Raw genomic sequence first — 24,252 nt, forward strand, 5'->3', positions numbered from 1 at the left:
AAGAAAGAAAAGAAAAGAAAAAAGAAAGAAAATAAAGTTTTGTTACTGAGTTAGCTACCAATATTTCATGTTTATCAATTACTTGGAAATAACTTAGTTGCTCTTTAAAAAACTGCTGAGCTCAACTTACTTAAAATGCTGTGGTGACATTGAAATGGGAACATTGAAAGGAAACATTGGGAAAGGATTTTCTGTTGTCAAGATTCATGATTTATATTCAGTTGCGAGTGCAGTGATTTTCATCACTTAGGTAACCTTGAGTGAAACCTTACATGTCTCCACCCATATGAAGCAACTTTCTGTTCTATTATTAAAAAAAAAAAAAAGTTCCTCAGTTTGCTGAGAACTCTCCCAAACATGTCTTTATGAACAAGCCAATGCTGGAAGGAAAGAGACTTCGTTGCACTCAAGAAGTTTTTAAAACCCTCTGCATGTTTTTAACATGAAAAAGTACCAAATCTTCAGAATGCAAAGTAATTGAAAAGTCAGCAACTTTCAGATGTGTTGAAAGTTTGACATGCTGCATACTGGAAAAGCCAGTATGTTTTAAATGTCTTTTTGCTTAGATTTGCAGAAAATTTTCTTACTGAATAGGAGAGAGAGGGTATTCACATTGCATAGACAAAACTTTGCAATTAAAGGTTTGTGCTCGATTTATTAATGGCTTGTATTTAACAAGGCTCTGCTTCTTTCTGAGGACAGTATGCTAATGCATATATAATAATTAAGATTTGCAATCACTAAAGGAAGATGTGTGACTATGAGTAACCAAAATACTCTATGCAAACAAAAGAATTACCAAAGAAGCCTGAGATACGACGTTGGTATTTGAGTCTGGAGAGAAAATGAGAATATGTTATTTGAGAAGTGGCATATAGCTGTATAATGCAATTTTTGCGCTTTTTTTTTTGTTTGTTTGGTTGGTTGGTTGGTTTTTTTGTCCTGTTCTTTTTTGAGAAAGCTTTTGGCTATTTCGCACAGTATCGAAGGTATCCATCGCCACCTAGTGACACCACGTTGTGCCTGAGTCGGAATTGAGCAAGTATCCAGAGCGTTTCTAGGAAGCAGATGGTGCACCAGGACTCTTGTCACCCTCTTCCAGAGGTCCTCAGGTCAAAGAGATCTCTGTCACAGCTTTGGTGGCTCAGGGCTCACTCCTGAGGAGCTGGCTCAGAGAGGGTACAAATGTGTGTGGACAGCTCTTGCCATGCCTGTGCAATGGGGAGGTAGCACGGGTATGTGTGCTACCTCTGCCCTGGCCTCTGCACTGACATTTTCCTCCCCACTTTTTGGCAGCCTGGGAGAGGACACCCTGCACATTTCACAATGGAGGATGTATTTGGAGGATGGTATGAAGGAAATCCTACAGTGTAATCAGTCCCAGCACTTGCTGATCTTATTTTCTTCAAGACCAGTTGTATTTAACAATGTGTCATGATGTTTTCCTTTTGGATTCTTGTATGGTAATTTTTTAATATGTCAAATGAGGGCTGATTTTACCCAACAGTGGTAAAATAACAAATAATTCATAGGACTGAGTAAAACATTTCTTCTGTGGTCTCCTTCTGCTGAAATAAATGAGCTAACCTCAATGAGGATCTGAGTTAGCCACTGTGCCCTCTGTCAGCAAGGATAAGCAAAAGTAAAGGCCCCACAAGGAAACTAAAAGAAAATTAAAATTAATATGTTTCCCGGGACATGTTTCTTAGGGCCTAATTAAGTGCGTACCTTTTTGCTGAAGTCCAAAAGAAGAACCATTAGATTTACCACTGCAAGAATATTATAGGGTCTGTGAATGAGAGGAAAATTGGGAAAATATTGTTTAGAAATCACATATTCTTGGAATACAAAAGTTGGCTGTCCAGGAAGGGGGGCAGAAGACCCCTCCCCCAGAAGGGCTTTCAGGCAAATGGCCCTCCCATAATGGCTCTCAGCAAAGTCAAAGGAAAATAGTCTAGTCTTGATATGACAGGTCATTCACTATAAGTCACTAGGCTTGATTCAGAGGTTCAGCTGCCCAGTTCCAGGTGGATCTTGATAAACAATTTGATGTAAAAAATATCAGGACAAATGTATTCCGTTATCTCCCTACTGAATTGTTTGCTTCCATTCTAATATGATCACAACATTCACCAAGCAGACCGGGATTTTTTTCTTTTTCAGGAATGACTGCAACAGTAGTCATATCCTTCAAATACGAGTATACAGTATACATAAAAACAATAAAGTATACAGTACAACTAATCTTATTTATTTTCATGTGGTTTTGCTTTATTTTATAGACATTTTAGAGACTATTAAACATTAGAAAAAACAGCTTGATGAAATGCTCTGTGTCATTATTCATGCTCCTGCTTTGTATTTCTTCTGTTTCTGTTACTATCCCCTTTAGATTTTAAGATCTTTGGAGCAGTTATGCAACTTTGGGTTTTTTTTAAGTGCTTCATATGTCCCTAGTACACCTAATAGAACTACTCAAGGGGAAGTCAAGCTCTGCAGAACATTAATTTGAAATATTAATTTTAACATATTGGTGCTAGTCAGCTAATTTGAAGTATGAGCACATAATGAGCCAGAATGGCTCAGTCAGATAACAGTGGAAGGAACTGGAGTTCCTTTAAGCTTAAGTGCTCCAGAAATTAACTTCACCATGTATCCCAAAGGGAAAAAAATATGAAAATAGCTCCATTCACAATTAACTGAGAAATCCTGAAATTTATAAGGTAAAGAGTGAGTCTACAAGGAACAGAAAATGAAAAAATGTCTTGCTAGACAAAAGGCATGTGAAAATGTCAAGTCAAGCTTAGGAAGAGGCTGCAAAAGAAATCTAAGCAAATAGTAAAAGGTACCTTGGCTGTACAAAAAAGGTACACAAAAAAGGAGTGGATGCCTTATAAATCATGGATGTGGCTTGCAATTAAAGGTAATCAAGGTCCCACCCCAAACTACCTGATTATTTGGCTCAACATGAGTAATGACAATGTTGCAGTACACAGAGCTAAACCCAAAGATGTTCATGAGAATGGGTGTGGAAAGTTGTGCTCAAAGTGAAAATGAAGGGCAAAGAGCTCAACTGTCAAGGAGGCCCAGTAGCAGAGATAATAAATCCAGTAGTAAGGTTTTTACTAAAACAGATAACAATACCATATGATTAAAATAATAAAAAGTGAAATAGTAGAATTTAAGGAAAAAGGTGATGCACAAAAGTGCATTATGATGATTTCAGTTGTCTACAAGGACTCAACATTTTGTGAAAGAAACAGATATGAAAGCAAATAAAAATTGGAGACATAGTTCCCAAAGATAGATTGTGACAAATCAATTCAGTATTTTTCTTTGCTAAAATACACAATGTTTTTAGAAAATCAAATTGCAATAAAGCAAATCTCTATAGATTTCAGTAAAGTGACTGACATGGTGTTATATGGAAATCAGTGTGACGATACAGGAAAATCTAAGGAAAAATACAGCCAAAGAGCAACAGCAATTACTGTACTTAGAGGAAACTGCTCTGGCTATAGGGGACTGACTGTGTTTATAATTTCTGTTCATGGCTATGTCCAAAGAAAATAAATAATTAATGAAATACACTTGTGACCAAAAGAAAATACCTGGACTGAACTGCCATAAATCAAGTTTTCAACTAACAGAAGTCTAAGGCAACAAAGGCAAGATATTTAAAAGACTAGGAGAAATTTCTTTAGTAACTACAGGTTCATCAGCTGCTGAATAAAAATCAAGAGAAAAGCCTGGCTCAAAATAGTTATGCAACTGTTTAAGATGAGACCTTATGGAGAACATACCACAGTGAGGAAAGATTAAAACACACTCAGAGAAGTTCAGGAGAGGGAACCTTAAAATGATGAAGGAAATAGTGATACCTTCAGTATAGGTCAGGAGGTGTCTTGTTTGGCTCAGCCAGATGAAACTAGATATGGTTTCAGAGAACAACAAGGGTAAATACTGGGGAGGAAGAACTTTGCAAGTCAAAGAACAGTGCCCCACAAACGTTTTCCAGATTCCTCCACATTCAAGTTGGAATTCTACAGAGTCTGAACATTCCCAGTGTAAACAATACATTAACAAGCAATACATTGGTGGTTTACTATAACCAAAAATTGATCTTATTCTCCCTATTTATTCCTATTATAAGTGGGAATTAAAAGCTGGTAGTATCAGGATTCCTCAGGTCCCTTTGTAATTCAGCTAAGTTGCAAAATTACAAGGTTCAGTGTTGGGCTTTGTTAAAGCATGTAGTAATTGTGTCAGTATACCTACCATGTTGCTAGTGTTCACTGATAAATATTTCTCTGTGTGTATATATATTTATATATGCATGTATTTGACTTCAAATCAAAATACTATGCTGAGATATTAGAATATGGTAAGTAAAATAGCAATAGAACTATTCTACCTTCTTGCCAGGTAGAATATGAAAATTTAAATACTTTTAAACAATTATATTTCTCTCCCAAAATTAAAAAGGAGAAATAATATCTGAATATGTAGTTATCAGCACAGAAAATTTATTTATTGAGGGCTTGACAGTAGTAAGCATAGCAGAACATGTACATCTTATTAGAAGGTACCTTCTGTATGTGTCCTTCTCTGTAAAAATCCCTGTCTCCTTGCAGTATTATACTTTGTACACATGCAGTTTAACTGATTTCATCATTTTCAGCTTGAGACAATCTTTGGAGTGAGCTGTAACCTTCTAAATGCCTTTGTTGCTTGGTGAAAAAGCCGAGTCACTCATCATGAGGGATTTATGGAGAATGCAAAATCAAAAGAATATATGGGTCAGATTCAGCCCAGGGGTGGTTAAAGTCAGTGATGCTCTAGGGCTAAATATGAGCCACATTTAGGTTTCCTCCAGGAGAAGGGAACTGTCTTGGGCTGAGGCATCTGAGGCACCCCATCACAACAAAACCTGCACATTAGGGCACAACAGACAGTGGTGTCTGGTTCAGTAAGACACATTTTGCACCTTCCTTTGTTAACAGGTCTGAACCTGTTCCATTGCTGCACAATTCTTTAAGTATAGAAAGCCCTACATAAAAGCTAAGCTATATTCAGACCTCAGAAGATGTGCCAAAATGACAAAAGTCAACCCTTAGTGGAAAGTTCTGAGTAGAGGGAAAATTCAAAGGCCTCTTATTTTTAACCGATAGTGGAGCAGTCTGTCTCAATTTCCCAGCTCAAACAATGTGGCAAGCTGGTGAGAGAGAGATATTTTCTATGGGCTCAGTTCCTGGTATTGTTTGCAAGCCAAATGTGAGGGCAGATAGCAATGCGTCAGCCCATTCGTAGTCATGGCACAGGCATCTCCTACTAGTGACAGGCCTGGGTATTAGAACAAAGAAACACATGAGGCAAGGGACTCAAAGACTTCTTCCTTTCTCATAAGCATTTTGGCAAGAACATTTTGAGAAAAAACATTAAGGTTTGCCTGTGGAATGTAGTTACTTAAAAAAACAACCAAAAACCAACAGACTTTTAGTGCACCTGACAATTGATTTTCTTCCTAAGAATTAAGTGATATCTAAATAGTTTTCTGAAACTATTTGATTTATGACAAAGTCCAATGAAATGTAGAGGGGTACTGATTTGGGAAGACTAAGGTTATGGTCTTGCCATGTTTCTGCAGTTCAAAGTGATGAACCATATTGCGTTGTTCTAACTTTTCTTCCGTTAGATGTATAACAAATAGTGTGTGTGCAACCACGCATGTGTATGTATCTCTGTGTTTATACATGCACAGATATACACACCTATTAACCATATTTGCACACCACATTGGACTTGGAAAATTGTTAGAATGTTGGACTGCAGCTTCAGGAGGCTGCAAGGAAACAGCAATGGAGTATGAAGTGGAAATTCCCTCTTTATGTCACTTGAGAGTCCCTAACTCTCCCTACACTTCAATATTAAGAGTCTTTAGGAACAATGCAGGCAATTTTTTCAGCAAGACCATAGCTGTGGACATGACGCTGCAAAGCATGCAACATTCTTCTTCACTCAGCTTTGCTGACAGCAATGCACATTCACAGGGGTTGAATTAGGGAAAAAAAAATTATATTTTCTGTCCCTACTTTATTTAACTGAAAAATACAACTTGAAAAGTGATCATCAGTTAAATAAGACTTTCTAACATGAAGTTAGGTATTCTTTAGTAACAAACCAAATGCTACTTGCTGCAACTGTTTTGAAAGTTTGTAACATTATTGTCTGTCAATGAAGGCTGGAAAATGGATTTTAGAATGAGTGTCAGATGTCAAGTTCACTCTAAAATAAGTAAGGTCATGTATATGATTATCACAGTGGATTTACTCTGAATTGTCATTACTGGGATGCTAGTCTGATAAGGGCAGAAGATAAGGTCATGTGGCAAAATGCTTGGACTGAAGGCTGCTGCCATACTACTGATTGCATTTGTTGAAGTGGGCTTATATACTAAACCAGATGCATGGTATATTTTATTTTGCAATTGTGTTAGGAAATCCCAAATACACTAAAGCTGCACAAGCAAAACCATAGTCTGACCTACATGTAAATTCAGAACAATTTAACTAGGAACATATCTGCAATAATGTCACAATCAGAATCTGATGTTCTCTTGGGGATTTGGTGTGATAGCCTTCTAATCAATGTGGTTCAGCTGCTTCTTATAATTAAATCTGTGTAACATGGTTATATGCACAGTGCTACAAAGCTCTCAGAAACAGAGATAAATATTCTTTTCTCTTGAGAGAAAAAAGTTATGTTTGCATTTTTGCTTTGCTTTCTAACCTTACTCTGTCTTTCGTAACACTTTATGTACAAGCTAAAATTACACATTGACACCTACTTTTCTATAGTATATTCTAGTTAAACAGACCACATCTTGACACAAAATTTCCTTTCAGCATTTTCCCTGTAAATTTGGTGTAACTCCACTAAAGTCAGATGTGAAATTCCAGTTTTGCTGAGCTCAGATTCTGTTCACTGAACACCCACACTTATTGGTTAAATTTTGCTTTGCCACCTGTATCTAAAGGCTGAACTTCCTAATTTAGCCTGATACACACTTATTTTACCTTGTCCTTCTTGAGAGGCCCAAAATGGACACAGGATTTGAGGTGTGGCCTCCCCAGTGCCAAATACAGGGAGCCAAACCAGGACTGCCCTGCACCTGCTGGCCACACTATTCCTGATACAGGCCAGGATGCCATTGGCCTTCTGGGCACAGCTGGCTCATGTTCAGCTGCTGTCACCAGCACTCCCAGGTCCTTTTCTGCTGGGCAGCTTTCCAGCCCCTCTTCCCCCAGCCTGTAGCACTGCAGGGGATTGTTGTGACCTAGCACTTGGCGTTGTTGAACCTCACACTACTGATCTTAGCCCATCGATCCAGCCTGTCCCCATCCCTCTGCACAGCCTTCCTGACCACCAGCAGATCAACTGCCACCTAGCCTAGTGTCATCCAGAAATTTACTGAGGATGCTCTTGATCCCCTCATCCAGATCACTGATAAAGATATGGAACAGGACTGGGCCCAGTACTGAGCCCTGGTGAACACTGCTAGGTCTCTACCTGGATGTGACACCATTCACTCTCTGGGTCCAGCTGTCCATACAGTGAAGAGTGCACCCACCCAAGCCATCAGCTGCCTACTTTTTCCGGAGGATGGAGGGAGTCAGGCTTTGCTGAAGTCCAGGTAGACTACATCCACAGCCTTTCTCATCCACCAGGTGGGTCACCTGGTAAAAAGAGGATCAGGTTGGTCAGGCAGGACCTGCCCTTCCTAAACCTGTGCTGGCTGGGCCTCATCCCCTGGTTGCCCTGTATGTGCCTGGTGATCATACTCAACATGATCTATTCCATAACCCCATTGGGCAAGTACCTTTCCTTAGAGTGGCATTTGTCTATAATAGACACATTTTACCAGACATAACACAGTAGCTAGTACCCTGTACCAATGTCCCAACCTGTTGCTATGTTGATATGATGCTTTTGCTTCTTGACACAATGTATGTCTCCTCAAAAACCTGGCACAGTATACATCCTCACAATTATTGCAACAAAACACAGCCCATTGGCTGGCATTGAACTGGCATATACCTTCAATACAACAATAGACAAAAATAGACAATAATAAACAACAATAAACAGCAACTCTTCATTACTACAAGAAAGAGTATGTTATGGTAGGTCTCTATTACACTCCACTGTCTAGTTACTTTCAGTAGTACAATGGAATTATCACTCCCAAAATATCTCAAAACTGGTCCAAAGCTATGGAAGGGAAGGGAAAACCAGAACATTTGCTGATAGGGAAACCAGATAATGAAGAATGACTGCAATTTTTCTCTCATTCACAGGGTTCCCTCTTAAAAATGTTATCTCTGGCCACAACATGTGAGGGAAAAGAAACAAACAAAGAAAATGCTTGGTGTCTAAATTGACAGAATCATCTGAGAAATTAAGGGACAAAGAGGATTTGACAGGCATGTAAAGGAAAAAGAGAAAGAGCCTCTGTGTGATCAAGGGACTGGGAGAGATGCCTCTCTCTGACTAAAAATATTGCAGAGTGGCTTTTTGAACTCAAGAGCGCACCCAAAAGACCAACACTGGCTTCAAAGAGAGAATGGGCATGAACCATGAGATGATGGAACATAAATAGCTGAAGAACTGTTGGAAAATATGGCCTATTAAAGGTTGTGTATTTGTCTCTCTTTGGCACTTTACAATACATGTGGGCCTGAAATTTCATAAGCCTCAGCCTCTCCCAAAGCGAAGACTTCCTCCTTGAGAGTTAGCCACAAGAACTCTTCACCACTATTCTTTCCTTAGTAGGAGAGCAAAATCCTCAGAAGCAGTTGATTTGATACCACCCTCCTGATGATGTCCTTTGTCTGCCATTGAAGGAGAAGAACATGGGAACTGAGAACTGCAGTCTTCATAAAGTTTGCATGCAAATTCATGATCCACATGTCCACCACAAATGCTCTGTCAATTGACTGATCAACATCAAAATAGTTAACTCCCGATCAGTAGTTGTAAAAAGAACAATTTCAGCATGGCAATGGCCACACGCTTTGAACCACAGAGATGTGCCTTGCTGTCCCTTTGTTTCTACTGCAGCTCTGGAGTGAAGCCACAGGAGTCATGTAGCTGCTGCTGTTAAGTCACAGTGTAGCACAACACATAATCTAGTTCTTTGATAGACATCACTTCTTTCTAGAGCCCAGAAACGACACTGTGTGGGGAAAAGCTATTTCAAGTTTCTCCTTTAAGTAATTGGTTTTATTGCCCTTTCCTTGTGCCACAGCAGCAGCAGAGGGGGTGAGGAAAGCTCTAGCTGCCATTGCTTGAAAAATGAAGCAATAGTTGCCTGTTTGCAAAACTGACCACATCAGAAGCAGTGGGTAAAGATGTCTGAGTGCGTGCTACCACAAATGGGTGGATATGGAGGGAAAGGGGAGTGGTGACACAGGCTGGTGGTACTGGTCATCATGAAGTGGCTGCATGGAGGCTGCCTATGTATTTAAAACAGAGAGGACCCATACACCAGGCATTCAGCCCTGTGAGTCCCAAGTCTCAGCAGAAGTGTGACAGGCATGGGAGATACGGCCACAGTGCCAAAGCAAGTTGGAGGAAATCCCTCAAGTGAAAACAAAGGCTCTGTAAGTCATTTCCTCTGAGCTGAACAGAAAGACATCTGTGTTGATACAGCTATTACACAGTAATCACAATAAAACAATTCTCTTGCAAACAGCATAGACTCTACTTGCTTTCCTCTAGACTGACTGAAATGTGAGAGATGTATTTCCACTGAACTTTACAAGATCTTTTTTCTTTCAATGTGGTTTTGCAGTGACAGTTTCTATAGGTCAGACTGGGCTAAGAGAAGGAAAGAAGCTAAAGAAAAGAGTGTATGCACCATCTCAGTACAGACCCTGAGCTCTGAAGTTCAACACGGGCACCTGAGGGGCACAAAAAGCCACTTCAGTTAATCTGGCTGTAGGTTTGGGGCAGCAGGATGCAAATGTTGCACATGCTTAATCACGAAGGAAGGCACTGTAACCCCGGGGGTCACTGGGACATGAGTGGACTTGCGACTGGCATTAAAGAAGAGCAGCCTCGGGGTACACAGCCCAGTGCACAGGGATGGGGGAACGCTGTGCCCACCGGCACACCACGGCCCAGCCCGGAGCCCTGCGAGCCTTCCTTCTCCACCGCGTTTTGGTAAGAAATGCTGTAGTCAAAGCACAGCTTTCACACAATTTAAAGCCAGCTGGGGCCAAGAACTTAGATTTTGGGGGAGAGTTTGCAACCTGCTGCGAGTTACGTAATTTGCCTTTTTCTTGTACTTCACGGACAGGATTCCTGGCAGCTCCTGACTGGGTCGGGTCTAGCGAGTGTGGGACACCTCAGTTCAGCTTCTCGCCGTGCCATGCCGCACCCGCCCCGAGCCCGGAGGGCGCCCGGACAGTGGGGCCGCCCCCGCCGCTTCCTCCGCGGGGAGCCGCGCTCGGCGGGAGGAGGTGCCTTCCCGGGCCGGAGCGAGGCAGTGCCGTGCCTCTCTCCCTCCTTCCCTCCCTCCTTCCGCCTCCCTCCACGCCGCCGGCGCCCGGACTCCTTCCGCGACGGCGGCCGGGACACGCAGGTAAGGCAGAGCCGGGGTGCCGTGCGGCGGGGCCGGCCCGCTGAGGGAGCGGGATGGTTCCGAGCAGCGCCGCCGGGGCCGCGCCCCAGCGCGGGGACCTGTGCCGGGGTGGCGGCGCACGGAGCCCCCCTGCAGCCGCCGCCGTTCCCGAGTCCGAGCGTGTGCGGCGCCGCCAGGGCGGAGCGGCTGCCGCCTCTGCGGACAGGTGTCACACCGAGAGCAGTGACCAAAGCCGTCTTTCAAACCTCTGCTGAAGTCGCTCTAACTGTGTCATACAAGGGGTTGTGGCTCAGGCTGACAAATCCATTTGAAAGCCAGAATTTCTGGGTATTTCCTTGTTTATGTGACTTTTTTTCTTTGCGTCTTACCTCCATGTAACCACTGTGCTTTGCTAAGACTGTTTTGTCTCAAGGCAAAAATTGCCTTCTGTATGAGTTCATTCATCCTAATATTTCCTCCTGCTTTCTGTTCCACATCGGGTTACCCTTTCTTGGTAGTGAATGCTCTTAACAGAGCCTCGTGCTGGGATGCAGAGCACCTGCTGCTTGTGCAGTAGATGACGAGACTCAGATGGTGCTTTTCCACAGGCTTCCTTTCTGCAGCCCTCTAAGTTGAAACGGGTAATTATTTGAGCTGTAAACTGAGCTTTTAGTACAGGCATGGCTGTGAGCTCCCTCCTTGAAATGACAGATACTAATCTGAAGTACTTAGGGTTGTTTTATGAGTCAAATACATGAGACTGTAGCTTCTATAGATGGAAAAATTGACTGTAGTAGAAATGCAGGCAAAAAAAGTGTCTTGTGAGTACTTGCTTCTGGAGCATTTGTTTTTATTTTAGGGTATGTGTTTCTGATACTCTACCTGACTGTCTCACTTGTGATAGAAGGTGAGGTTTTGTTCAGTTTCTCAGAACTCTTCAGAGACTGGAAGTTATTACTTACTGCTGTTATATAAATGTTTAGAGTATTTTGGTCAGAAAACACGTGCTTTTCTTTCCTTCTGACACACCAGCTGTTCTGCTCAGATCATGTCAGCTGTGCAGAGGAAGCCCTTTAGGTGTCCTGGTCTTGCTGGGTACTGGTCTTGTAGGTGGGGAGGTGGCTTCTGGACAGGGAGTTACTCAAAGCCATTTGATGGTTATGGTTTGTAAGGGAAATGTTTGCAGCAGGAAAGGGCCCATTTGCTATCAGACTCTCCTGATAAGCTTTTATTTATTGTGAAATACATTTTATCATGAAATGATCACATTTATCTCTGCATCTAGCTCTTAGTGAAAGGGTGCCTTATAAGTTCCTCCAAATTTCTAAATGAACATTATGATTATTTTGAACCAAATGGTTGATTTCTATGTGAGCTTGCCTGCTGAAACCACTGAAAGCAGAGCAGCATGTTTGGCACCTTTTTTGTTTTGATAAGGTAATCTCATAGGTATGCAAATCAAAACCATACTGGCAGTTGCACCTCTGTCTTGAAGGAGCTCTGGTTATCAGCTGCCAGACCTGCTTTTATTAGTCCTTCAAAATTTATAGGAGTATCACCTTTTTTTTTTTTTTTTTTTTTAATGTCAATATAGAATTTTAAAAGTCTTTGAAATATTTTAAGACCACTGACTGTGAGGCAGCTTGAACTATGTCCTAAGTTAAATCACAGTTTAATTCTTAGTTGTAGGCATTGTGGATTTGACATTGTAGTGTATACACTAGGCTGACTGCCTACAATAGATAAAAAGAGAGAAAATAATAGAACAAAAAACAATATTACCTGACAAAAAATATTAGCTCCATATTTTTATATCTTGCCCTGAAACAATATTGTATTCAGAAATGCCGTGATATGGGATATCTTGTAATAAAACTCAAATAACTGGGAAGTGGTCAGTTTCATAGAATTACGTAGAAGCATCAAGAAAAGTCTTCCATCAACTATAGGTGCAACCTGTTGTAGGTTTAATTCCCTCTGTGTTCTGGTAGCTTATATACTGGATACACAAGAGAAGGTGCAGAATTGTGTAAGTTTCATACAAATATTTATACCTCAAATATACAAAACATTTTCTGTTTCTTAGACAATAGAAGTCTGTGTTGCCTGCTGTCAATTCAAAGGTCATGGAAAATAGTCATAAGCCTTTGTTAACCATTGATGTCTAAGATGTTTTCTACTTTTGCTTGGTTTGGCTTTTTTTCAGTAACTTATTGCCTTTTCACTGCTGAACTTGGAACTGTTCTTTGAAAAAGGAAGATTTGTGCATACCAAAGAATCAGTTGTACCAGTCTACAATGACTCTCCTTCAGAAATAGGAACTATAGAAACTGAAAAATATGGAAAACGGTATTCAGAGTGGAGTACAGGTTGGCATGATGAAGAAAGCTTGAAGTGGTGGACCTTTCATATTTCTAATTACATGTGTGCTCCTGAAGGACATCTATCATGTATTTTTGTATTTGTGCTACATATAATATTTTTATTATTATATAGATGCATCTCTTTGCACAGAATTACTGATACCTTGTCTAGAAAGTCAGCAGTGGTTACTTAGTTGTTGCACTGTAGAAATTAGAGTGATGAAGTTTATTTAATGATCTGTTGATACCCATAGCTTTCTCCACTCTGGAAAATGCTAGGGGTAGATTCTCACTACACTGGCTGCATCTTCTGCTCCTTTTTGCAGAGGGATTGCTCCTTATTGCAGTCCAATTTACCCTAATTCTCCTGGCCAGGGCCTCATGCTAACACTAGGCATTAGAGGTGTTACTGGTGTAATGGGACACAGCTCTCCAGAAACCCATGGAACTGAACCTGTGTTTTAACAAATGGTCAGCCAGGTCTCAAGAAATGTATTTTTGTTAATGGAGCCATTTACTTCTAGCAGCAAATTACCAGTTTGCTCTGCCAGCCCTCAGGCAGAGGGGCATTCTGCTCTCCTGCTTCTGGTCTGTTCTTCTAAGTGCATTTTGTAAAGGAAAAAACATTAGGAAAAAAACCGGTGTGCAAGTGAGGGTAAGGAGTGTTTGGGTGGACACGTATGCTCTGTGTCTGGTGTGGCAGAAGAGGAACTGGGGAACTGAGCACTGCCCCGTGGCCATTACGGCACTGGCAGTTCTCAGTCATCCCCTGCCCTGGCTCAGCTACATGGGCTGTGATTCAGAGTCAGGGAAAGCACCATGTGAGATAAAACCTTGGCAGACAGATACGCAGCTACGTACCCATGTGAAGATAATCTCATGGTGGAAGGTGCTTTGTGGTGAGCGGAAAAGGTTTTTGCATTTCCTGGGCATAGAGGTGGGATGGAGAGAGAGCCATTTCTTACAAGGACTGTGGAGTGGCCACTGTGTTCAGATGGGGTTGTGAAATCTCGGGAAGAATTACAGATGTCTCCTGAGAGTAGGTCTGTCCATTATTAGCAGGGTTTACCTTTCTTAGGAAGAATGACATCACCTAGAAATTGTCTTTGGTTTGGACAATACCCAAACATTTAGGAGGAAAAGACACCTCTTGGTTACATGACTGTCCTGTATTCTGGGCAGCTTAGTAAAGCTCATGTTTAACGTGATGTGGTCCTGCCTGTGTGTGGTGGGCAGGAGATAGGGTTTTCAGGAGCCCGCTGCAGAGAGAGGAGCTGCCCTGGGAGAGTCTGAGCCTGGCCAACAGCTGATGTACGAGAGCTGTTTCCCATCTTCTGAGGCCAGCAATGGGACTCAGGTTTTGGTGATGGGAAGAAGTGTTTGGCCACCTTTGCAGTCACAGCTCCTCTGCTGAAGCAAAACACCAGGCCTCCAACTGGGCTACTCTGTTGCAGCTCTTAAGGTAAAAATCCTATGCAACATTAAACAAATGCAGGAAAAAAAAAAAGAAAAACAAGTTTTGTGTGCTGAGGCATGTGGGCCCTGAGCAAAGGCTTTCTTGGCACTCCTGCTTTTTCTCATTTCCATTTCTCTTAGCAGATATGTGAATGGGTACCACTTTGCCACATATAGGGTATAACTTCATGTAGGCTCAAGTAGGTCACAGCTGAGTTTCCTGTGAGGAGGGGTTTTGTTCAGCCTTGTGTCTATTACAAGCTGTGATCTAATTAACTTGTAAGATCTAGGCCTTGCTTTCAGTTGACTGTGGGGCAGAAAAGCATGGCTTTGGGTAGTGAAGGAAGCAGGATTCTTCCTTCTGATAGAGGGTCTGGGCAGGACACTAGGACCCTGCCCTTCCAGGGAATGTGCACCGTACACTAGACTGGGGCAAACTCCTGACCATTTATGTTTATGGAACAAAAAAGGCTCTCTTGGTTGTTTTTGGGTTTTTTTCTGCTCCACAGGATAGCCATATAACTCACCATCAGAGGCAGGTGATATCTGCCCTTTCATTTTAGCTGAACATTGTAAATCTGTCCTAGGCAGCTCTGTGAACAAATCTTGTCAGATTTGCTGTGCTAGCTTACATGGTAGGTGAGATAATTATATTATGTGTACAATATATTCAAGGTTGCTACTTGCCCTTTGAATTACAGGATGTCCTATATCACAGGGCAAGCTCCATATCCTGGCAGAAGAAATAACTGTGTGTTTTCCCTGCCTCCCTGTCCCTGTTCTGAGCATCTCTTCCCAGCTGAAGTTGCAGACCACATCAATTCCCAGTGACATGGCAGGAGAAGAGTGGGAGCTCTCCCACCTTGGGTTGTGTGATCCAGTTCAAGGGATGTGCAAAATAAGTTGAGCTGAATGGGCCTTTTTCTGTCCCATGGGAGATCCCCTAAACTGGTGATCTTAAGTACACTTTGGGATCTTTTGAAGTTAAAATTTCTTCCTAATCTGTATCTAGAAAAGATGCTTAAAATAATATTTTTTTAACATGAAGAGATCTAACATTCCAGTATTAAGAGTGGCTAGTTCAAAACGGATATTGCAACATGAATTCAGCTTGCTTACACATAATCTGTTACATGTTTAGTTATGTAGCCGCATGTGGTTTTGCTGTTTCATTCAGACCATGGCTGGCTGGACTGTTTCAGTTTGCTTTGTCGTAGTCAGCCTTGAGGATCATCTCCTCTTCAAAGCTGCAGGCTGGCAATCAGTCATCCTCTGTGGTCCCTGAATATAGCAGCTTGGGTTGTTGGAAGAAGACATATTTACAGCTTCAGTGTGTCAGATGAGCTGTGAGGGTCTGCTTTATCAGCAGGGAGTTTGGGAGAATGGCACAGTGAAAGGCTGTGGAGTGTGAGAAGAGGGCCATCATTCTGTGTCACCTGCTGCAGGCAGCCTCTTTGCCACCACAGCAGCTTTCTCTTCCCACCAAGGCACTCTCTCCAACCATGAAGGGGATTACAGCTTTCTGATGATAAAAATAAAAGTCATGGGCAAGCAGCAAAATTCCTTCAATTTGGGTTAGTTACTTTTCTGGATCTCTTAACCTGAAGCTAACTCTGAAAGTCAGTGTGATGCAGGAACTCCCCATGAAAATCTGAGACCTAACCATAAAGGACTGTCTTATCTTACCTTTGCAGTACCTTAATTTCTTGTAATTTTGACCTCAGTGAGACTGGATTTTGGCTGCCCAGGTTCTGATGATGTGTGATTGATTCTCTAATATCCTTGTGTTTCACCATAGATAAGCAGAGTGGAGTAAGATACCATCAAGCATTAATGACTGCATTGCATGATGTCTCAAAGAGTTTGAGCAGAATGCTGTTCCTTAAGACCATAAATGTTTTGTGACACCTGACAAGTGCTCTCCTTTCCTGTTTAACTTGTAAACCTCAACATCTGAGATCTGACCTCAAGGAGAGCAGAGATAACAAGCTGCTTTGGTAAAGATGCTCACTACCTTGCATTAGCCAGAGGAAATGGAAAACAGGAGACCATAGCTCTTCATTAGTTGTGTTTATGTTCAGATTCAGTGAGAAACTTTTCCCCTCAATTAGTACTTATATATTGACATGAGTGAAGCTGAAGTCCTTTGGTATTCCTTGTTGCTTAGGATGCACTGTATGTGAAGAAGAAATTCTTCAAGGTTGCAGCCTGGGTTTCAGTCCTGCATGGGGAGACTTTATTAGCAAGTGGCTGAAATGCAGGTAAAAGCAAGGATTTCTTTCACCACTTCCTGTGGGTAGACAGGTGTGCAGCCATCCCCAGGAAAGCGGGTGTACATCAAGCAGTTTCTTGGGAAGACAAATTCCATTAACTCCAAATGTCTCCCCTTCCTCCTTCTTCCCCTCCTTCATATCCTGAGGTGATGTCACATGGTCTGGAATATCGCTTTGGTCAGTTTGGGTCACCTGTCCCAGCTGTGTCTTCTCCTAATTTGCTGTGCACCCCCAGTCTCCTTGCCAGTGTGTCAGTACAAAAAGCAGAAAATGTCCTGGCTCTGTGCAAACACTGCCCTGCAATAAGAAAGCCATCCCTGTATTATCAACACTGTGATCAACGCAGTTTCAAAACACAGCCCCTTATTAGCCACTGTGAAGAAAATTAACTCTACCCCAGCCAAAATAAGCACACCTATCTAACATAACAGTTAAGAGAGCCTGGAATCACAAGATAAGCTCGCTGACCTTGCCAAAGCCACTGCTTTGCCACGCATCGGAGCAGTAGTACAGCATCTCTGCTGAAATGTAAATCATTGTTCATTTTCTGTTTGATCTCTTGTGCTTCTTTTGTAGTGAGGGGATGAATCTTGGTGAAAACAACACGGGAAAACTTGACAAGTGAGAACTTGGACATTTTCTGTTCCTCACTCACTGCTTTGGGTTTTTCCTGCACAGAAGGCAGTTCTGACCTGTAACTTCAGATAAGTTGTTCAGATATAGATAAATGTTGCTTTTTCACACCTACTGAGCCCTGAGACTAGTCAGTTGCTCAGTAGGTGTGAAAAAGCAGCATTTATCAAGTGACCTTATAATACTACCTCAAAATAAAGACTTTGAAGGTAAATATATCCATTAGTCAACATGTGAGATGGGGCCAGTAGTTCATCATCTGAGCCAACTTCACAGCTTTGTCCTCAGCAGTTCTCATGTTTGTTGAAGTATTTCTTACTGTGTAGCTTCCACAGAGTCTAGCAGGTGGAGAACAAGGAGTTGTTTAGGGAAAAAAGGGTCTTGGAGTGTTTGGAAAGAGAAATAACTGAGGAAGTATTAGTCATTCCCTGTGCATAAAGACAGTTATAATTTGTATGTATTGTAGTTAGACCATGTCAAGAGTGTCTTGAACACTGAAAAAAATTGAGCTAATTTTGGTCTAATATATCACGTGCTTACCTGAGATTGTATAACATTTGAGAAGAAAAGTTCAGCTTGTGAAGAAAGTAAATTAAGTTGACTCCTTTATGGTAGTTGAAAAGAAGGATACCCCCAGGCACTGCTGACCTCTTTTATTTTTTTATTTTTTCATTTTTTCTTTCTCATAGATTTGATTTGTTTTTCTCATATTTGTAGTTTTGTGTACAATAGCAATTGTCCTCCTACTTGAGAGTAAGCTTTAGGATTCTTTAACAGAATTAGGTTCAACCTCTGATTTAATAGACCTTTTAATTTTCCAGCCCTCTAAATCTTCAGCTTCCTGGAGAAGTAGGAAAATCTTTTGCACAAGCATCACCCATTTCCTTTGCCAATCTCATCTTTGCCTGTTTCTTTAGTAAGTGGGTGTTACCATTTCTCTTCCTTTCTTATCAGTAGGGAATTTTTGGAAAAAAGGCTGAGGCAGCACTCTGCTTTACTAAATGTCCAGCCAGTGGGGTAGTGGTGGAGTTGCCTTGGTCTCTGTAGAAGTGAATCATACAGGCTCTGCTCTTTAGGAGCTTCTGCTCCTCCAAATCAATGCCATGCCAGTTTGGAGTTAGTTCTTCCATGTCCCTCTCTAATCTTACTTTGAAAACACTTGCCAGAATAAAGTGGATTGTTTCCTTTCAAAGGTACATAAATGTGTAAAAGGGATCAGTGCACCACATGCCTCTTCCCAGTTCCCTCTTCCATTTTGGTCTTACTTTATTTTTTACATTTTCTCTGTCAGGTGAGGGTCAGTTATATTTGTGCAGGTAAACCAAGTCAATATTCTTTACCAGACCTTTGTGCTGCACAAGTGAATTAAGCAAATCTCTTTATGCTCCTGCCTTATCTTGCACAGCTACAGTCAAACTTCTTGCAGCATCCTCAAGTCCTGGTGATGGCACCATAAAGGGCAAAACCTACTGGATGACAACAGAAAATTGTTTGCCATTTTCACTCTGCTTTATACATGGTATTTAGAATAAAAATAAATGTGAGCTATGAAGTCTGGACCTGGGAAAATCTACTGTCTCCCTTTCAAGGGTTAATATCAAATACTGAAGTTTCAAAGCCTTTTTTTTGTGCCTTGCTTTTCCCATGCCCCAAACTAATTTTCAGCTTTATTGTCTTGCAGCAGAGAAAATTACAAATGATAGAGGTTTTCGATCTGAATAAACTGAAGGCAAAATAGTCAATGCAGGTTTATAAATACTGCAAAGTTTTTGTGTGAGAGAAATAAGAAAACTAAAAGTGCTCAGCTCTAGAGGAATGAATGAAAATATAAGAAGTTGTTGAGGATAGTGAAAATTAATTATTATGTCTTTTGTGTGGTATCCCATAGTGCTGCTAACTCAAACTTAGTACTAAATAATTTCAAGTAAAAAATGCCCATGTCAACATATTTTCTTCATCATGAATGCTGATAATGTAATTTTTGTTTCATAAATTTCCCAAATCATTTAGTTGTGAAGAAGGTGCCCTCTAAAGCTGCAAAAAGACAATTTAATAACTGGAGTGTACTGCTTGCAGGAAATCCTGGTAGGGCATAATAGCTGAGTTTATAAATGATTTGGAGACATGTACATGTCATTCTACTGAGTCATCATTGTAAGGGGAAAAGAAACCCTTTTGATGCTCTTACCGTTTTTCCTGAGCTGTTCTGTGCATTTGGGCTTCACTTCTGTTTTGTGATGGTTGGTGAGCTGATGCTCCAGTTTGGTGTGATAAACCACCTCAATGCCAACTGACCGTAAGAGGGACTGTCACTTGTCATTGTTTTCTTTGCTTACCCCAGCTACTGAAGTTAGAATGCTAAAAGGAAACAAATTCTGTGTTTTGCAAAATGTAGTGAGCCTGTTTCCAAGAAATTTTGGAACACTGGTTCTGATTGTTATCAAGTGCTCCTTCTGTGTATGTACATGAGTACCTTTCAGCTGAATAAAGGATATTTTGCAACATCACATGGTCTCAGAATCTGCAGTCAAAGTTGTTACAGAATTACCCTTAGTGTGTTTACTTTTAAACCTAAATTTCATACAGGCAAATATGAGTTTTATTTTTGCAGGGCTTGATTATATATAAAAGTAACCATTTATTGTTTGGCTGATTTTCAAAGAGAAATTAAGCTTTTGCAAACCTTTGGCTATAATTTTGAAATCTATTAGAAAGTAGTCCCCCCAAATTACATTTCTCATAGTCAAACAAAATCCAAACTTGCATATGATAGAAGTGGTTTCTGAGAGCCTGCTGTTAAAAAAAAGAGGAAAAAATAAATCTAAATATTTCTAAATATTTTTTACTTCTCCTTTTTCTGGATATGACACATTCTGCATATTATTGCAGTATTTTCCCCTGAGCTTGAATTCTAAAATTATGACAGATTTTTGCTAAAATATATTTCTTTTGTATTTGCATTTCTCTGAAATTTACCTTTTGAACAGGGATTAATAGCAGTTGTATTTTTTTTTTTTTTGAGATTGAATTTGCAACCTTAGATGTGGGGCAAAAAGGCAATACAAGAGTATATTTTGCAACCATTGCTTACACTGAGTAGTAATTATTCAAATAAGCCTGTGCTGGATACTTATGTAAATAACTGTTCACATGTAACTCGGTTTGTAGTTTCATGATAAAGCAACAGAAGCTCCAGCAGAAAAAAACAGGGTAAGGAGTTCTCCTTTTCTTGTTCCTTCTGCACTGTTCCTGCTCTCTACCCAGGGGAACACTGTGCTGCCTGTTCACTTGCCCCACTGCAGACATTTGCAGGGACACAATATGAGCTTGATTAATTGAATTAATTGAAATGAAGGAGGAAAAATATTCCAAAACTAACAGATTTAAGGAAGGATTACAAGGTACCACTTGGGTTTTTAAAATGGACATTTTGATAGATACTTTCAAAAATTGAAGTAGTGAATATTCTATATATATATTTTTTTTTTTTTAATCTACTGCCCTAGGAGTTACATTTTCAATGTTAAATATCCAGATCTGGAGTTGACATGGGTTTGGATTGACGTGTCCCAAATCCGAAAAAGAGCAGTTGTGCACGATGTGTGAAATGTAAGTCAGAAAGCTGAGGATGCTGATTTGTTAGAGGGATTGTCTGTCTTGGTTGCCCATCAGCTTAGCATGACTTTGCACTCAAGGACACAAATTCCTCAGGAAATATTATCATCACTTGGGAGGTGTTGAAACTCAGAAAACAGTTCCACCTTGCTTTTATTTTTCTTTTCAGACACAAGTATTTCCTCCTGGTGCTCCTTTTGTATTGTTGTGATGTGTGCTTATCAGAATGCTTTCTTGTGAGCCCCCCCATGACTATGTGTGGTGCAAAGATTTGTTCCTTAAAAAGTGACAATTATTACATTTGGGTGAGAGAAACAGTGCTCAGACTGGATGCATTTTCTCCTTTCTGTTCTCTAGAACCTGCACTGGGAGTTTCATACATTTATTCATCTTTTTTAATGTTAAAGATGCTTACAGTCCACTAGGCTTTTGGTGACTAATTGTTTCAACAAACAAACACAATCTGGGAGCTGGGAGTGGGAACCAGAAGATATGTGGGGTGGGTTGTGTTGCAACACCTGAGCTTGCCACATCGCTTAGTGGCTCCGTTTTCCCCAGTGAAAACTGGGAATGGTGGCATGCATAAGAAGCTACAAGTGAAAATGTACTTTGTGCATTTGGACCAATATTGACTTAGAAGGCTTATCTGAACAGTTGTTTTCATTTCTTTTGAGGAAGGTGTATGGTGACTTCACGGCTGTACAGATTAATACGTGTATGATGTGAAGATGGGAAACAAACTGATGCCGATATTTTGATACTTAAAGTTGAGAATATTTTCCTGCCTTGAGAAAAGCTGAGAATCTCTAACTCTTTCTGATTTCTGCCTTAATTCTGAGTCTTCAGCATCTCTGTAAATTAGATCGTCTTTGTTATCATGTAACTGAGGTTGGCAGGGAACAGGGCAACTCCTTGGCACCAGTTACATTGTGAAAAGTTTATATTGGGTGTCAGCCCGAAACTCCCACGGCTGTTTATAACAAGATAACACTGTGTCATGCAAACAGCTTCATGCTCTGAGGGATGGTCTGGGAACAAAGGAGTATTTAGGGGGAAGTGAGGGCAGGGAAAATGTCCAGAAAAAGTCTAAAACTCTACTGAAGAAAGTAGTGATACATGGGCTTGGTAAGAGGTAAGTGTGGCTGTTACAGGGGCTTCTTAATGGATTATTGCTACTCTGAAAAAGAACTTTCAGAATAATAGGTGAGGGCTCAGTTATCCCGAGCCTTATTTATTGAAATAGGAATGTATCTAGAGCCATTGACTTGGAAGTAACCCCAAATAAAACAGGTTTCTGTCACCAAATGCAGATCCAAATGCTGATCTTGTGACCTGGGAAACTGGTTCTAATCTGCTGAAATCTTTGTAGCAGAGATAATTCAGTGTAGCAACCAAGTGCAGACATTTACTTATGTTTTTATTTTTTAACCCCGATTTTGTAAAAAAGGTTTTTTTTTTTTATTCTTGTATCATGTTAATATAACCTGGTAGAGAAATGAAATATATTAGCATTATCAGGATTGAGATTTGAAATCACAGTTAACTTTGAATCCTTCTTGCACTCTCTAATGGAGCACTCTAGGGATCTCTGAATTCACAGTTTAGAAGATGGATAATTATTACGTTTTTCTTAAGTAGAAGCAGAGAATTTTTATTATTAAGAACAGTAGAATTGTTTTGGGTGGGATGGGAACCCTTGAAGTTTTCTGTGCATTAAGCTGGTCTGAAAGTTAGCACTGGCTTTTAATTTTTTGGACAACGTTTGTATTTTCAGTTTGTGGTAGCATTCTTCCTTCTGCAATTAACTTCAGGACTGACAATTTATTTTTAGAAGGGCAATGAATCAGAATTGGTCAGCTTTAGTAGTTAAATAACATATCCAAGACAATTCCTGATTGAAAAATATCTGCCTTCTTCCCAGAATGCAATATGACAGATTACCAACAAAATGTCTGTGTGTGCATTTCAGAAGAAGAGAAATAACAAAAAGAGATTATCCATAATAATCACCATTTGCAGTCCAATCATCATCTTTTACTTATGCATCCTAGCCTGGCCTTATTTTGTAGTTCCATTTCAACCTCTGAATATATTTTTTTAGCATATGAAGACGTATTCCTAGGAAGGAAAAGAATATTTTAAAACTGTTAACAGCTACTTCCAGCTGTTGAGATAGGCACAGTGTAGGATATGAGAGCCCAGCTGGACAAACCAGGGAGTGAAAAGTTGTATCAAGACTAGACTGGAAGGCAAAGGGTGTCATTTTATATATTGGGACAGCATAGGGTTAGGTTATAGGTTAATTGCTCACAAAATGAGACACATTAAAGTGAGTTTGTTTACATTTGATTTTGTTAAAAATTAAATAGTGTAAGGCAATATTGTGAGGAGGTTTGTGGTTTTGCAAGATTCTCTGCCACAATTGTGTGAAATGTACTGTTTTGTCCATACTGAAGCTATGTTGCCTGCAGAGAGAAATGTACATGCCATTTCCCCAGTGAACTCTGAAATACTCTAATAGGTGCATAAAGTAAGCCCTGTGAAAAATGAATTTTTTTTTTTGCTTTACTCTAGGGCTTTGGTTTGGGTTATTCCCCCGCCCCCTCCATACAGTGAAGACAGTTCACAGTCACTGGTGCTTCAGCAGATGCTGTTGTTCCTTCTTCAAGCCATGGCTTCAGCTCCAGCCGTGCTGCTCTAGCCTGAGTTGCTCTCTGGTGTCTGCAACTTCCCCTGGCTTTGGAGCACAGCTCAGGCAGGGAGCGCCCAAGTGGTGCCGTGGGCAGGGCTGGCAGAAAGTGAGCAAAGGAAAAGGGAGTGGGGAGAAAGATTTCTGGAACAGCTTCTCCACAAGCTCTCCCACACCTTTCATTCCTGCCTCTGTGCCACTTCATTTAAGTGAGTCTGTGCAGGCAGCTGCCTGTGCTGCATGATGAAATGTCTGGTTGGATCCCTTCCCTAACCTGCTTCCCAGCCCAGCAGGAGGGACGCCTGCACCTGCACAAGGCAGGCTGGCATGACAGGACAGTGATGAGTTGATGAGGGAGGAGGTCAGCTGTGTTTAAGCTGGCATCATTGCAAAGAACAGAGAGATTGCCTGACTATGTCTCTGGCAGGACCCTGGAGCCAAATTTGCAAACAAAGTAGCTGTGGGTGCATTGATTTTTATGTATGGCTAAGTTTGTTCTACAGGTATCAGCCATGGTGTAGAACTTAAAGCAGCTTTACTGAGTGACCAAAACCACCTGAATTCAATTGCTCAATTTTGATGGTCAAAATGAAGTCTTTA

General features: G+C 40.8%; 2 protein-coding genes across 3 annotated transcripts in view; both read left to right on the plus strand.

Annotated features, from left to right (window-relative positions):
- The first annotated feature begins 8,188 nt into the window (after nt 1-8,188).
- Nucleotides 8,189-11,023, plus strand: LOC117244312. The gene is made up of 2 exons (XM_033513895.1): nt 8,189-10,224; nt 10,361-11,023. Exons 1-2 carry the CDS (start codon nt 10,147-10,149, stop codon nt 11,021-11,023), a joined length of 741 nt encoding a protein of 246 aa, XP_033369786.1. The 5' UTR covers nt 8,189-10,146.
- TEC (tec protein tyrosine kinase) overlaps nt 10,563-24,252 on the plus strand; it is a 42,633-nt gene continuing 28,943 nt past the window's right edge. Inside the window, exon 1 of one of the 2 annotated variants that reach the window (XM_015624093.3) lies at nt 10,563-10,645. The gene's annotated coding sequence lies outside the window, so the exon portion shown is untranslated. Of the gene's footprint in view, nt 10,646-22,078; nt 22,096-24,252 lie in introns of those variants that run through there. The other variant, XM_015624096.2, reaches the window with a different exon arrangement.

Source organism: Parus major, chromosome 4 (genome assembly GCF_001522545.3).
Source record: "Parus major isolate Abel chromosome 4, Parus_major1.1, whole genome shotgun sequence".
NCBI classification, from domain to species: Eukaryota; Metazoa; Chordata; class Aves; order Passeriformes; family Paridae; genus Parus; species Parus major.